Source organism: Mustelus asterias, chromosome 21 (assembly GCF_964213995.1).
Source record: "Mustelus asterias chromosome 21, sMusAst1.hap1.1, whole genome shotgun sequence".
Classification (NCBI taxonomy): Eukaryota; Metazoa; Chordata; class Chondrichthyes; order Carcharhiniformes; family Triakidae; genus Mustelus; species Mustelus asterias.
In genome coordinates, this window is record NC_135821.1 from 80,934,020 (window position 1) to 80,951,310 (window position 17,291).

A 17,291-nucleotide genomic window follows, 5' to 3' on the forward strand; every position below is an offset into this window, starting at 1 on the left:
GGATTGGTTATACAACAGTGTGTCATAAAAAGTCTTCAATAGATTAACTAAGTCTTTGTTAACTACTAGAACTATTTACACATGTACAGTAAAAGGCACAAGCTAGGAAATCTCTCCATGCTTACACAGAAACATAATAAACAGGAGCAGGAGTCGGCCATTCAGCCCTTTGAACCTGCAGATGGATTTTTAGAACAATTGGCAATGATCACCATTGCCGAGACAAGCTTTCCACTTCCACATTCGTTAACTTAATTCAAATCCCACCAGCTGCCAGGCAGGGATTTGAACCCATCCCAGAACATTTGTCTGGATGTTACCGATACACCACTTTCCCCACCCCTCCTCCTCCCCCAATCCCTCAAACACCAGCTTCTCACCCTCAGGGTTCTTGAAGGCTTCTGTGTGAAATGATTTGCTCATTACAGGACAGTAAAAGTTATTCTTATCTTGAATCACTTTCCAGTGGAATGCATTATCCTGTCAGATGTGACATGAGAAGTTTTATAACAAGGATATTGAAACTTCCGTCTTTATAAGCCTCGCCAAATGCATCATGGAATCTCAGAGGATGACTTCTAAATGTCCCCAATAACTTGCATTCATCTCAAGCTGCTGAATGGCACAGGGGGAGTGAATCTAAGCGCATATTAGAAAGAAAAACTTGGTGATTTATTTAATGACAGGTTGAAAGAACAGTGTGAGAGGAGGGTGGCTGTTAGACGCTTTGAAGGTTTGTGTACACATTTTTAGAAACTTCTCTTTAGCAAGAGATATTTTCGCTGCAAGCCAGTCAGGATTCTCAGTGGTGCCAGTAGATGGGTGGGGTCAGCACACAGAAAATTTAAACCCAAACTAAAACCAAAAGAATTAGGTTAACCAAAGCAAGCAAACTGTTTCTATTTAAATTTTTCTCAGCCTTTGCTGATTCATCCAGGGCACAAAAAGTGACCTTGAAAAACTCAAGAAATTACCCATCACAATCAACCTTGTGGACTGTCACAATTACAGCTTTCCAAAGGGAACAGATTAGAATCGGGTGAAGTAAAGCTGGGAATAGTAGATTGGTGCAACAACTGCATTTATATAGTGCCAGGGTCCCAGGCAAAAGATCCAAAGATACCAGATGGTTAAGAATCATTTTAGACTTCAGCTTAAAACGTTCAAGCAAAACAGGCAAGTTTCGGCAGGTGCAGGTCTGCCCAGCTTGTAGACTCTGCTGCAATCAACCGGAAACACTGTGTGAAATAGGGTGGAGTTTTTACATTGGAATTATTTCGTCTTTTTACCGAGTTTAGTTTGGTTTCATTTGGATTCTGCTGTGTGGAAAGTAGTTTTAGCACCAACAGAAATCGGGACAAATAAAAAACTGAAGCTTCTCATAGAATTCTATAGAACTGAAGGAGGCCATTTGGCCCATCAAATCTGCACCAACCACACTCCCACCCAGACCCTATCCCCATAACCCTATGCATTTACCGTAGCTAGTCCCCCTGACACTAAAGGGCAATTCAGCATGGCCAATCCACCTAACCCGCACATCTTTGGAGTGTGGGAGGAAACTGGAGCATCCGGAGGAAACCCACGCAGAGATGTGGAGCACGCGCAGACTCCGCACAGACAGTGACCCAAGCCGAGAATCGAACCCGGGTCCTTGGCGCTGTGAAGCAGCAGTGCTAACCCACTGTGCCACCGTGCCGTTCAGAAAGACTGCGGAGATATACTCTTAAATTTATCTCAATTTAGATTCCGATTCATCACACATCTTTCCCCCCGCCCCCGTTCACCCTCCCCCACAATGTACACGAACCTGAAGTTTGAAATGATCAATATACAGGGGCTTGTGAAGCAAAGGTTGTGATTTGCATTAATGATTGATCAGCCCTGAATCAGCTTCCACCGATATTGCTGCAAACAGCCAGAGCCCAGCTGAACAGTCACAGGGTCATAGAGGTTTACAGCATGGAAACAGGCCCTTCCACCCAACTTGTCCATGCTGCCCAGTTTATATCCTGCAGTCGGGAGAATAACACACAACACACACGTTTTGTGCGACTGTTTTAGTCTTTTTATTGATCACCATTTGGCCAGGGATTGTTATAGAGTGGGTGAAGGAATTCTGGAACAGAGGTCAGCCGCTTCCTGCCAGCAAGATTTCCAATTGTTACACAATCTCAGCTGAAATAATTAAACAATGGGAGACAAATTGGAGATAACCTGCCAAAGAAAGCGTCCGTGTGCATAAACCAGCAGTAATACATATTCCCAAAAGCATTCAGCACATCCACAATTATTATACCAACAGCAATTTCTAGGCCCAAATTACAAATATTTAGTGATGGTTCTGCCGTGGGAGTGGCAAGAAGCAAATACAGATGCTTTTATTTAAATAAACCCCTTTGACAATGTTACAATGGTCTGGCCTACCTGTGACTCCAGAAACACAGCAATGTGACTGACTCTTAACTGCCCTTCAAGGGCAAATAGGAATGGGTAATAAATGCTGGCCAGCCAGTGACACCATGTCCCACGAATGAATAAAAAATAGCTAACTACAGATAGTGCTCACACCTAAGCCACACATCCCAGCAGAGACAGAGACACACATCCCAGCAGAGACAGTGGTAGTATCATAAATATTGCCTTCTAAATACTGTTACAATATCACACCATTTATTATCGCATCATAAGCAGACACGTGATCCTGCAGAAACACAGATCATACAAATGGCAACGGGTCAAAATGAGGCCATTTGGCCAACTATGTCCCTGCAAGAACAATTCACCCAGTGCCACTCCCCTATCTTCTTCTCGTAACCCTGAACACACTCTCTTTTCAGAGAATTCTCCAATTCCCTTTAGAAAGTCACAATTGAATCTGTCTCCGCCGCACTCTCAGACAGTACATTCCAGATCCTAACCACTCTCTGTGCGAAAAGGTTTTGCCTCCTGTCACAGTTGCTTCTTTTGTCAATTATTATAAAAACCTGAGTCCTCCGGTTCTCTTGTTGCCACCAATGGGAAGAGTTTCTCTGTCAACTCTGTCCATGGTTTCGAATGCCTTGATCAAATCTGTTCTCAAACCTTCTCTTCATGCATCAGCCCCACTTTCTCCAATCTACAAAATTGAAGTTCCTCATCTCTGGAAATGTTCTCGGGAATCTTTTCTGCACTCTCTCTAATGCCTCCACATGATTCCCAATCCCCAAATGCTGGAGTTATGAAATCCTTGACAATGGACTCCAGCAACTTCCCCAGTACCAACGTTAGGCTCACTGGTCTATAGTTCCCTGTTTTCTCTCTACCTCTCTTTTTTAATAGCGGGCTTACATTCGCTACCCTCCAATCTGTAGGAACCAGAATTTTGGAAAATAACCACCAATGGATCTACTATTTCCAGGGTTACTTCCTTAAGTACTCTGGGATGAAAAGTCTGACACCAACACGGAGGAACCCATCTACATGTCCCTGCTGTCCCAAAAAAATAACCATTAAACCCTGCTCTATTTCCAGCCAATTTCATATCCAAGGTACTGCAGCGAGTGACTCCTACCGGGAGATCCGTTCTCACGGTATGTCATACTTGTCTGTATGCATCATCATCATATATCGCTGTAGCTCATCAACATGCTGCTTCCACCACCTCCTCTGGCAGCGCGTTCCAGGCACCCACCACACTCTGCATGAAAAACATCTCCTGTATATCGCCCTTAAACTTTCCCCTCTCACCTTGAACCTGTGTCCCCTGTAATTGACACTTCCACCCTGGGAAAAAGCCTCTGACTATCCACCTTGTCTATGCCTCTCAAAATTCTGTAGACCTCTATTAGGTCTCCCCTCAGCCTCCATCTTTCCAGTGAAAACAATCCTAGTTTATTCAACCTCTCCTCATAGCCAACACCCTCGAGACCAGGCAACATCCTGGTGAACCTTCTCTGCACTCTCTCCAAAGCTTCCACATCCTTCTGGTAGTGTGACGACCAGAACTGCACACAATATTCCAAATGCGGCCTGACCAAGGTTTTATGTAGCTGTAACATGATTTCCCAACTCTTGTACTCAATGCCCCAGCTGATGAAGGCAAGCCTGCCATACGCCTTCTTAATCACCTTGGAAAAAAAAAGTTTATTTATGTGTTTAGGCTTACATTCACACTGCAAAGAAGTTACTATGAAAATTCCTAGTCGCCACACTCCGGTGCCTGTTCGGGTACATTGAGGAAGAATCTGGCATGGACAATTCCCATAACCAGCACATCCTTGGACTGTGGGAGGAAACTGGAACACCTGGAGGAAACCCACACTGACACAGGGAGAACGTGCAAACTCAACACAGACAGTGACCCAAGCGGGAATCAAACCCAGGTCCCTGGTGCTGTGAGGCAGCAGTGCTAACTACTGTGCCACCGTGCTACCCCTGTGGCCACGTGTGTTGCCACTTTTAGAGAATTGTGCACCTGCACATCCAGATCCCTCTGTATGTTCATGTTCCTAAGAGTTCTACCATTTACAGTGTAATTCACACCTAAATTTGATCCTCCAAAATGCATCACCTCACATTTGTCCGGATTAAACTCCATCTGCCATTTCTGTGCCCAAATCTCCAATCTATATCCTGTTGTATCCTCTGACAATCTCTGGCACTATCAGCAACTCCACCAATCTTGTGCCATCCTCAAACTTACTAATCATGAACCCCCCACATTTTCCTCCAGATTATTTATATGAACTACAAACAACAGAGGTCCCAGCACTGATTCCTGCGGAACGCCACTAGCTACAGATCTCCATTCGGAAAAACACCCTTCCACCGCTACTTTCTGTCTTTTATAACCAAGCCAGTTCTGTATCCATCTAGCCAGCCCACCCCGAATCCCGTGATTTTTAGTTTTTGTACCAGTCTGCCATGTGCAACCTTGTCAATTGTCTTACTAAAATCCAGATAAACTACATCCACAGCCCTTCCCTCATTAATTTGCTTTGTCAACTCTTCAAAAAACTCAATCAAGTTGGTGGGACATGACCTTCCCCGTACAAAACCATGCTGCCTGTCACTAACTAGTCCATTTTCTTCCCAATGTGCGTCTATCCTGTCCCTCAGTATCTTCTCCAAAAGCTTCCCCACCACTGACATCAGGATTATTATATGAATGAAAAGGAGGCCACTTTGCTACCTTCCTCTCACATTTGATTATGTGCAAATAAACTAACCCTTTTAGTTCATCCTATCCAAGTTCACTGTGGGGTTAATAGAGAATGGCATGACATCAAAACCAAGGCATTGGGAAATAGACTGCTGCTTATAAAGGGGAAACACTTTCCCGTTTCCGAATAGGCACGGAGAGGAGAAATCAGGGTGTTTAAATTAAACCTCCTCCTGATATTAGGTTGAGAAGCTCGGTATCATTCCCTCACCAGAAAGATATTGTATTTTTTGTTAAGTCATAAACATTCTCCAATACTGCACTGAAATTCACCAATTGGACAGTGAACTGTTCATCAGCCCTTTTCAGAATCCAATCTGACTCCCTCTGTACTCAACATGGGATCAAACAGATTAGTATAATAGTATTTGGTGCAGCTAGTTTGCTCTTCTTAAAGGCAGTCTGTCCCTCTAAAAAGAAACCTGTACAAAGTCACGTTGCTGGAATTTAAAACATGAAAAATGGAACGCCAGAGTAGAGAGAGTTTCCAGGGTGAAGCACGCAGCGCCAGAGGAATTGGGAGGTGTAGCTGGGCAGGAGGAGAAGCTACACAATCCACTGGGGGACCAAGAGACCCTCAAGAAACCACCAGAGAGGAATGGGAGCAAGTCCCAGCTTTGCAATCCAAGCATCTGGAAACAAAGATCTAAGTTTCAGTTTAAAGTTTATTTATTAGTGTCACAAGTAAGCTTACATTAATACTGCAATGAAGTTACTGTGAGAATCCCCTGGTTGCCACACTCCGGCGTCCATTTGGGTACACTGAGGGAGAGCTTAGCACGGGCAATGCACCTAACCAGCACATCTTTTGGACTGTGGGAGGAAATCGGAGCACCTGCAGGAAACCCACGCAGACAGGGGGAGAATGCGTAGACTCCACACAGACAGTGACCCAAGCAGAATCGAACTCCGGTACCTGGCGCTGTGAGACAGCAGTGCTAACCACCGTAGGTCAGGGTAAACAAATACATCTTCACAACATCTACCTAACCTTTCATACTGCTGACTGCACTACCCACCGCCCTCTCTGCCTTCAAACCATACAGTACGGTAACACCCAGAACTGCACAATAATGGATATTCTGCTCTCTCTCATAGGACAAAGTGACACAAACAATAACAGAGCAGAATGGATGAGGAACAAGGACATTGCATCTCCCGAGTCCATGGGGATGGTTCTCAGTAACACTGGCTGGAGCAACAGATCCTGTGGCATTGCCAACACCGAGAATATTCCGGATGATACCATTTTCCTGCCTCTTCCCAAAAGGCCAAAGGTGAGTGCTGACAGGGTAGGGTTGGGAGGTCAGTAGCACCTGCAGGTAGTAGTTCTCCCCTACCCAATACTGGGTTCCTCCATCAGGCACTGAGTGACTTTGAATGAAGACAACCCCACCCCACACAACCCGAAGGAGGTTTGCTTTTGCCGCTTCCCACCTGACAAGTCCTCCACTCACCCCTGGGTGCATTGCCCACCAAGGGCCTTGATTGCAGAGGGAAAGGAAGGTGATGGGGTCTCCAACCGATTACCAACCCTCCTGCCCAACTCGCATTGAGAAAGGAGATTAAATTCTATCCTGAGATAGCTCTCCTTAAAATAAAGGAGAGGCAGGTGATAAAATACTAACAGCTGATACCTTTATTGTCACAAATCAATCTGTGGAACTTCACAGCAACGGTATAAAAACAACAAGTTAGGACTGGGCCATATACGGTGATATGAGGTCAGGTAGACAAATACTTGGAGGTGGGGAGGAGAGAGGGGGGAATTCAATCGAGGCAGGATTGCCAATGGCAGAGTGACAGAAATCAGGATTAAAGAGCACAGAGATTTGGAAGCAGATATCTCAGAGCACTGTGGAGCTGGAGGAAATTCCCCAGATAGGGAGAGAGTGAGGCATGGAGGAATTTGGAAACAAAGATGAGAGTTTTAAAATCAAGATGTTGTTTAGCAAGAGGCAGTTTCAGTCAATCAGCACAGGGGTGATGGGCGAAGAGGGATTGGTGCAAGTTAGGCTGCAGACACGTGTCCAATTTGTGACAGTGAAAGGTCTCGATGAGGATGAATAAGAAGAATCTGTTTCCAGCAGAAGGAATTTAAGGTAATTAATTAAAAGACAAGGGGTAAAGAGTTGTTACAATCTGGCATTTCACTGCTAGAAAGCGATGCAGAGTGAGGAACACACTCAGAGGAAGTGCATATCTCCACCACGCCGTCGTGTTAACTCCACATTATTACAATTACACAACTCTTCCTTGAGGCTTTTCTCTGCCCAGTCGATGCTCTGTCACCACAGCTGAAAAAAATATATCTTTTTATTAAGAGCTTCCATCTCACAGAAGAGGCTTCAGGCCAATCTACATCCAATGACCTGCTCACATTTTGACAGATGTGATAATTGCACCACAGCAACCAAGAGAGTCCACAACGTTCTAAAACAATCAACACCGTTCAAAACAAAACAACTCCTAACATTCTTTAAACATGTCGGCTTGCCCCATCTTCCTCTATTAAAGAATCCTTTAAAACAATTTCAGGGTCTGGATCTGTGTCGTCACCAAAAACAAGCCAGTTTTTCCCTGAACCGTATCCCATGTACCAAATTTCATTCAATCCATCCATTAGTTTTTGAGATAGATATTGTTTATAACAGACTAACAAATTAACCTTTAGTCGCGATGGTAATTAAAACTTTCAACCTGCAATTTTATAAATATTTAAAAAGGGAAGGAAATGCAGGATTACCGGAGGAGGGAATGAAAGTTCCCTTCCAAATGCAGGTAGAACAGTTCACACAGCCTCCCTCCAGACGCTAATGTTCTCTGATATTAGGAATACGTTCCAGATCATTAGCAGAACATTCATCAGCCAATAAGAATTGGCCAGATAAGAGAAAATCCAACGTTTTGCTGGTTCCCAAATTCAATGTTAGAACAAGGGATTAGTTTTGAAATTTAAATGATCAGTTCACTGCATTTGCATGGATTTAATCTTCCAAGTTCCCTCTGGCAGACAGCTGCTCCAGAGTTTATATCTCACCTACAAGAGAACAGCCCCAGTTGACAAGTTTGAACAGTTTTCTGATCCTTCGTGTCAAAGTGCAAAGACAGATAAAAGCCAGGAGCCAACACAGCGCATGGAGGCAGATTAACCCTTGGACACGTGACACACACAACCCACCTCAAATCAAAAGGAATATAGACCAGATATTGGCCAGGTATTCCTGCCCCAAATGCAGTGATCCACCAAAACTCCAATGACTCCGGTGGGACCAGACGATTCCGCCTCGGGAGTCTGAAAATGCTGGAAATACGCTTTGAGATCAAGGAAAATGTTTACAACTAAAAACTCCTGAAGAGGAAGGAAAGCCCTTTTCCAATTGGTACCAAAGTGAAAATATCCATTCAAAGAATCCTTTAGGAACAGAAATCCAGCAATTAGGTAACAGTTTGCTGATGATGACTATGCCAGGTTATCTTCTGTCATATAAACAACCAGAAACATCAGGACCCTTCATTAAATTGAAAATCATTCATCGGTAAAGCCAAATCTAAAGCACAAAGTCCATCATCACCTCAGTTCAGGCAATTGACCATCAGGTAAAGCTGAAAAGCAGCTCTTAAACTCTACCTGAAGAAAGCATTTCTCTAAATGCACATTCTGAAATACAAGGGGGCTGATTCTTCACTCAGGGGGGGGGAGGGTAGGGGGGGGGGAGGGTGGGGGGGGAGGGTGGGGGGGGGGGGGGGGCGGGGGGGGCGGGGGGGGTGGGCGGGGCGGGGGGGCAGGGGGGGGCGGGGGCAGGGGGGGGCGGGGGCAGGGGGGGCGGGGCGGGGGCAGACAGTCTATTCAAGCTTCCAGCTCCTGTGTAATGTACACTTCACAATAATGCTCAGTTAATAACTGGCCAGGAAGGTTCAACAACAGGCAGACATCAATAGCACACACCCCTCGCAGGAAATATTGACAAAGTGTTGTTTACCTTCAATTCCCTCATGGGAACATTAGAAGAAAAAGTTAATATTCAAGCACTCATGCAAATGACTGGTCAGAAATTCACAATTATTGAGTTTATAGAGAGAGCATTTTCACCTGTACAAGTGCAGGCAGCTTCCCCCAGTCTCCTCCATCGAAAACAACGCAGCCTTTCATTCTAACCTGGCTACATATAACCGAGCTCCAGACTCCCAAGGGATAGTCAAGCATCTTGTTAAACACACTAACATCTTTCTCTTAAATATCGGTCTCTGATCTAATTAGCCATTGAATGGTGAACACTGTCAGCAGACACATCATCAGATTTACCAATTATAAAGCCAGCAACTACAGAGAAAACCTATAGCTTATCCCCTCCCTGGGGCTGTTGGACTGACCTTGAAGAGTAGTACACTCCAAAAACAAACAAAACCTGTCTTGCCACTTTTCAAAAAATCAGAATTTTCTCGCTGCAATGCAAGCAGGTAATGTTACAGTAATGGCCGAGGGAAGGACACTGTCCCAGTCAAAGGCAGCAGCTTTCTGTCCTGTCATTAATACCCACCCCCCAGGCAGCTGGTTCAGAGCACAGCAACAGCAGTAAATACATTCTAACTGCAGCAACACAGAATACCTTATACTTCCCAGCAGAACAAACTGACAACAGCATGGACTGAGATACACCACAGCAAAAGTCCCATTGAGTAAAACGCATTTACATCAACACATTCAGAGACTTACCTTTCTTCTTTTTGTCAGCCTGTCTAATAGCAAAGTGCCACAAAGGTCTGCTCTTTGCACCCTGTACCTTCTTCGTATGGTGAGTATTTCCCATGCTGTGTGCGCTTGTACCTACAGCTCCACACACTCTCCCTCATTGCTGCAGAATGGGTGACACCTGGGAAAAGGGCCAAAAACCAAATACAGCTGCAACACACACACAACCTCCGCCAGTCAGCCTGAATCTGACCAATAGAAAGCAAAGAGGGAGGGGATTAGCCAGGACCAGCTAAACACTTGGCCTCCTATTGGTCTGATGCAATTCTTGTTTCTCACTCCTATATTTTTCCTGCTGGCCTCTGTCTTGCTTTATCCCCTACACCCTCCTTCCTGTCACTTTGCTTCCTCTTTTATCCCTTTTCTTTCTCACTCTCATCTCAGATTCAGTTTTTTTTAATTCTCCACCTTCCATTTTTCTCATCTTAATCACCTCCAATCTGATCGGACTGTTTTTTTTTCCATTCTTAACTGTTCTCACCTACAGCTATGCAATGATATCTGGATATTTAAACAGAAAATGAAATTAAATAAATGATAGATATCACAGAATATTGTGGAAGCAGGAAGTTGAAAATAGAAATACTCAGCAGGTTTGCTAACCCCTTTGTTCATTATTTATTTGATCCTGGGACATGGGCGTCGCTGGCTGGGCCAGCATTTATTACCCATCCCTAATCACCCTTGAACTGAGAGGCTCGCTTGGCCTTTTCAGAGCTCGAGCAGTTAAGAATCAACCACATTGCTGTGGCTCTGGAGTCACATGTAGGACAGACCAGGGTAAGGATGGCAGATTTCCTTCCCTAAAAAATATTAGTGAACCAGATGAGTTTTTCTGACAATCATAGAACATCGAACAGTACAGCACAGTACAGGCCCTTCGGCCCACGATGTTGTGCCGAACCTTTTCCGAAACCAAGATCAAGCTATTCCACTCCCTATCATTCTAGTGTGCTCCATGTGCCTATCCAATAACCACTTGAAAGTTCCTAAAATGTCCGACTCCACTATCACAGCAGGCAGTCCATTCCACACCCCACCACCCTCTGAGTAAAGAACCTACCTCGTACATCCTTCCTATATCTCCCACCACGAACCCTATAGTTATGCCCCCTAGTAACAGCTACATCCACCCGAGGAAATAGTCTCTGAAGGTCCACTCTGTCTATCCCCTTCATCATCTTATAAACCTCTATTAAGTCGCCTCTCAACCTCCTCCGCTCTAAAGAGAAAAGCCCTAGCTCTCTCAACCTTTCCTCATAAGACCTACCCTTGAAACCAGGCAGCATCCTGGTAAATCTCCTTTGCACTCTTTCCAGTGCTTCCCCATCCTTCTTATAGTGAGGTGACCAGAACTGCACACAATATTCCAAATGTGGTCTCACCAAGGTCCAGTCCAGTTGCAGCATAACCCCACGGCTCTTAAACTCAAACCCCCTGTTAATAAACGCTAACACACTATAGGCCTTCTTCACGGCTCTATCCACTTGAGTGACAACCTTCAGAGATCTGTGGATATGAACCACAAGATCTCTCTGTTCCTCCACATTCCTCAGAACCCTACCTTTGACCCTGTAATCCGCATTCAAATTTGTCCGACCAAAATGAATCACCTCACATTTATCAGGGTTAAACTCCTATGAGATAGCCAATGAGATAACCAAATCGACAATGGTTTCATGGTCATCAGTAGATTCTTAATTCCAGATTTTTTTTATTGAATTCAAATTCCACCATCTGCTGTGGCGGGATTTGAATCCGGGTCCCCAGGACATTAGCTGAGTTTCTGGATTAATAATCTAGTGGCAATACCAGTAGGCCATCGCCTCCCTTGGAGGGCGATATTTCAGGAGGTCAGCCTGATTGATGCTAATTGGAGGTCACTGTGACCCACATGAAGTTGGTGCAGATGGCATCAATTCTCATTTGGCGCACAGGTCTTAGAGACATAGGGAACAGTTCCAGGCAAAGCGCTGGAGTGGGCAATCCCAGGCAGATATTTGAGGTGGTGAGAACAGTGACTGGGGAAGTTAACGCTTCTGGGCAATTGCCGGGTTAAACCCTTACCTGGGAACTTCCGAGAGCACCTTTGGGGGACCTTCAAATCCAACACTGGGGATCCAGGAAGTTACAGCTCATAATCTATATATTAGAGAACATATAGTATTCTATACAATTGTATATAGGTGATAAAGAATGGCAGAGAATGATGAGAAGGTGAATCAGGAGAAAGAAATTAGAGTATGAGAGGAAGATAGAAAGAGTTTCTACAGGTGTTTAAAAAGAAAAAAAGGAAAATGAGTGCCAGTTCGCTAGAGAGTGACAATGGGGTATTAATAGCAGATAATGAGGAAATGCTAATAAAATGAACAAATATTTTGCTTCTGTCTTCACTATAGAGGATACAAAAAACATTCCAGTATTAGCTGGAAATCAGGAGGAGGAAGACAGAGGGGAACTTGGTGAAACTACAATCTCCGGGCAAGCTGTACTGAACAAACTGATGGAGCTACGACTGATAATTCTCCAGGTCCTGATGGACTTCATCCTAGGGTCTTAAAAGAGGTGTCCAATGAATATTGTTGAGGCCAAGGTAGATAGATTCTTGCTCGGTGGGGAAATCAAAGTAGAGAGGAAAATGGAATTCGAACACAAACAGATTAGCCAGGATCATATCGAATTGCGGAGCAGACTCGAGGGGCCAAATGGCCTATCCCTTTGTTTATAAATCCTCAGATCTTTCTTGCCTCAACCTTCCCTTGCTCCCTCCTCCCTCATACTGCTCCCTCATCCCTTTCCTCTTCCCCTTGTCCCTGCTTCTCTCTCGCCCCTCTCTCTCCCATTCCACACAGCATTGTGGATAAATTATGAGACTAGAATCCAGGGACAGCTGGAGGAATTTAAATTCAATGAATTAATTAAATGGAATAAAGTTCCAATCTCACTCATAATGGTCATGGAACTAATGCCATAAAAAGCAGCTAGTTCTCTTTCGCTCCACTTCTTTTACACTTTGCCATGAGATTCGAGGTCACACTGCACTGCCCAAATCTCACCCAGCCGGGGTCAGGAAGATCGGGCAAGACAAATGCTTTAGAATTTAATCACAGGTAAGGGCGGCACGGTGGCACAGTGGTTAGCACTGCAGATTCACAGCTCCAGGGATCTGGGTTCGATTCCCGCTCGGGTCACTGTCTGTGTGGAGTTTGCACATTCTCCTCGTGTCTGCGTGGGTTTCCTCCGGGTGCTCCGGTTTCCTCCCACAGTCCAAAGATGTGCGGGTTAGGTTGATTGGCTGTGCTAAAATTGCCCCTTAGTGTCCTGAGATGAGTAGGTTAGAGGGATTAGCGGGTAAAATATGTAGGGATATGGGGGTAGGGCCTGGGTGGGATTGTGGTCGTTGCAGACTCGATGGGCCGAATGGCCTCTTTCTGCACTGTAGGGTTCTATGATCTATGAAGTCAGTGCAGGGTGACAATCTGCTGCTGATTGCTACTCTGGGGAAGTTATAGGCCAGTATTTCACTTTGCTCCTTCAGAGAATGGAGTGTCTTAAGAACATAAGAACATAAGAAATAGGAGCAGGGGTAGGCCATCTAGCCCCTCGAGCCTGCCCCGCCATTCAATAAGATCATGGCTGATCTGACGTGGATCAGTACCACTTACCCGCCTGATCCCCATAACCCTTAATTCCCTTACCGATCAGGAATCCATCCATCCGCGCTTTAAACATATTCAGCGAGGTAGCCTCCACCACCTCAGTGGGCAGAGAATTCCAGAGATTCACCACCCTCTGGGAGAAGAAGTTCCTCCTCAACTCTGTCTTAAACCGACCCCCCTTTATTTTGAGGCTGTGTCCTCTAGTTTTAACTTCCTTACTAAGTGGAAAGAATCTCTCCGCCTCCACCCTATCCAGCCCCCGCATTATCTTATAAGTCTCCATAAGATCCCCCCTCATCCTTCTAAACTCCAACGAGTACAAACCCAATCTCCTCAGCCTCTCCTCATAATCCAAACCCCTCATCTCCGGTATCAACCTGGTGAACCTTCTCTGCACTCCCTCCAATGCCAATATATCCTTCCTCATATAAGGGGACCAATACTGCACACAGTATTCCAGCTGCGGCCTCACCAATGCCCTGTACAGGTGCATCAAGACATCCCTGCTTTTATATTCTATCCCCCTCGCAATATAGGCCAACATCCCATTTGCCTTCTTGATCACCTGTTGTACCTGCAGACTGGGCTTTTGCGTCTCATGCACAAGGACCCCCAGGTCCCTTTGCACGGTAGCATGTTTTAATTTGTTTCCATTGAGATAGTAATCCCATTTGTTATTATTTCCTCCAAAGTGTATAACCTCGCATTTCTCAACGTTATACTCCATTTGCCATATCCTCGCCCACTCACTCAGCCTGTCCAAATCTCTCTGCAGATCTTCTCCGTCCTCCACACGATTCACTTTTCCACTTATCTTTGTGTCGTCTGCAAACTTCGTTACCCTACACTCCGTCCCCTCCTCCAGATCATCTATATAAATGGTAAATAGTTGCGGCCCGAGTACCGATCCCTGCGGCACGTCACTAGTTACCTTCCTCCAACCGGAAAAACACCCATTTATTCCGACTCTTTGCTTCCTGTCGGATAGCCAGTCCCCAATCCACTTTAACACACTACCCCCAACTCCGTGTGCCCTAATCTTCTTCAGCAGCCTTTTATGGGGCACCTTATCAAACGCCTTTTGGAAATCCAAAAACACCGCATCCACCGGTTCTCCTCTATCAACCGCCCTAGTCACATCTTCATAAAAATCCAACATGTTCGTCAAGCACGACTTTCCCCTCATGAATCCATGCTGCGTCTGATTGATCGAACCATTTCTATCCAGATGCTATCTTCATTCAGGGGAAGCAATGGTGTTGTGGTATTGTCACTGGGCTAGTAATCCAGAGACCCAGGGCAATGCTCTGGGGACCCGGGTTCAAATCCCACCATGGCAGATGGTGGGATTTGAATTCAATAAAAATCTGGAATTAAGAATCTACTGATGACCATGAAACCATTGTCGATTGTCGGAAAAACCCATCTGGTTCATTAATATCCTTTAGGGAGGGAAATCTACCATCCTTACCTGGTCTGGCCTACATGTGACTCCAGACCCACAGCAATGTGGTTGACTCTTAAATGGCCCAGCAAGCCACTCAGTTCAAGGGCAATTAGAGATGGGAAATAAATGCTGGCCAGTCAGCAACACCCAGTTCCCATGAACAAATAAAGAAGAACTTGCCCCGGCAGCCCAGCTGCGTCCCGCCAGCTTTCTCTAGTGGGTTTGACACTGGGCAGACTTCCCTGTACCCCCTCAAGATCACACTGTAGCACTGATGTGATCATTAGATCACGACAGGCTCTCACTGTTTCAGAGCCGGTAATGATAGATTAGAAACAGGACACCCTCAGATTAGTAAATAACCTTAAACCTTAACACCATCACTGGGGAGGGAGGCTCGAATCGGCCCTTGTGGGCCAGTGACTGGAGGAAAATCAGCCAGGACTCGTCCTCCTGGCAATGACAGCTATTGTAAAATGAGATTTACAAATTAGGACAAGAAGGAATATTTTTGTCTAAAGTGCCCTCCACAGTCTAATAGCAGTTTACACTTGAACAGGAAGAAGAGCCACTTGATGGCTGTGTCTCAGCTAAAGGAAGGGGAGGAGAACTTGAGGAAAACAGATTTAAGAAGGTGTGAATTTATGAATTTCTACCCCGAATGTGGATTTGATGATCATATTCTGCGGGTGTGTCGCTGGGAGAATACAGTTCAACATAAATCATGAAATTCTCCAATAGTTTCACTCGGAATTCTCTGACCTCCCCCATGGCTGGGATTCTCCAGTCCTGCTGCAGTGAATGAAGCTTTGGCTGAATGCCAAATTCTCCATTCTCGCTGGCAGCGGGGTGGGAATGAGCGAGATCGGAGAATCCGGTCCTCGTGTGTTTCCTGGAGTTTCACAGATTGGTCACAATAACTTTGTCTCTTTAATCTGCCATAAATCACCCATCACATCGGGGATGTTCAAACTAACACAATTCAGTGTTTCAGATGGTCAGAGACTGTATAATTTATCCCATTATCACCGATATTCCTTCACTTTCTAAAGGAAAATTCCTTTAATTAATGCATCCAATGGCAACCACCCAGTGCCATTGCTGGTTTCACAAACCCTTTGTTACTGAGAGCGGGTAATCATGTGATAAACAGAGGGATATTACAGTGTTGCTCACGGCAAACAATGACAGGGTTTGCTGGGATGAGTTGTCATTTTCTGGTTATAATTGTGCAGATGTTTCGGACTCTCACTGCGTTCTGCAGGCTGCTCGTTTCTCTCCCGTTTCCACAAGAAACAACAAACAAAAACAACACACATCCACAAATCTTCTCAATGTCAAAAAATAGCATCAAGATGTAATTATCCGCAGCCTGACTCACATCTCCCTGTAATTGTCACAGCATTGGCTATGCAAATGAACCCAGTTCAGGCGGTGAGGAAGGGAGTGGAGAGGAGGAGTTAGGGAAGGGGCTAGGGAGAGGGGACAGGGAAGGGGGACGGGGAAGGGGGAGGGAGAAGGGGAGGGGAGGGGTAAGGGGAAGGGGGGAGGGGAAGGTGAGGGGAAAGGGAGGGGATGGACAAGGGAAGAGTGGGGGTGGGCGGGCGAGGAGAGGGTGGGGGCTGGCGAGGGGAGGGCGGGGGTGGGCGAGGGGAGGGCGGGGGTTGGCGAGGGGAGAGCGGGGTGGGCGAGGGGATGGCGGGGGCTGGCGAGGGGAGGGCGGGGTGGGCGAGGGGAGAGCGGGGTGGGCGAGGGGATGGCGGGGCTGGCGAGGGGAGGGCGGGGTGGGCGAGGGGAGAGCGGGGGTGGGCGAGGGGAGAGCGGGGGTGGGCGAGGGGAGAGCAGGGGTGGGCGAGGGGAGGGCGGGGGTGGGCGAGGGGAGGGCGGGGGTGGGCGAGGGGAGGGCGGGGCAGGCGAGGGGAGGGCGGGGGTGGGCGAGGGGAGGGCGGGGGCAGGCGAGGGGAGGGCGGGGGTGGGCGAGGGGAGGGCGATTCTATCGAGCAGCCTGTAGGCCAGCAGCTGCCAGTTAGGAAACTATGAGAAAATCAAAAGCATCGACAATGAAAGGGGCACGTGGCAACCCAGGCACCCCCCCCCCCCCCCCACCACCCGGCACCCCCCCACTCGACACCCCCCCCATCCAGGCACCCCCCCACCTGGGCATCCCCCCAACCCGGCATCCTCCCACTCGGGCACTTCCCACCCAGGCACCCCCCATCCCAGACACCC

At 46.5% G+C, this 17,291-nt stretch overlaps 1 protein-coding gene across 3 annotated transcripts in view; it reads right to left on the reverse strand.

Annotated features, from left to right (window-relative positions):
• The window catches only part of LOC144509453 (uncharacterized), a 205,548-nt gene that overhangs the window by 128,296 nt on the left and 59,961 nt on the right, over nucleotides 1-17,291 (reverse strand). Inside the window, exon 1 of one of the 3 annotated variants that reach the window (XM_078238355.1) lies at nucleotides 9,921-10,048. The exons of the other annotated variants lie outside the window; for them this stretch is intronic. Coding sequence (XP_078094481.1) covers nucleotides 9,921-10,014 — 94 coding nt within the window. The 5' untranslated portion in view covers nucleotides 10,015-10,048. Of the gene's footprint in view, nucleotides 1-9,920; nucleotides 10,049-17,291 lie in introns of those variants that run through there. 3 annotated transcript variants of the gene reach the window in all.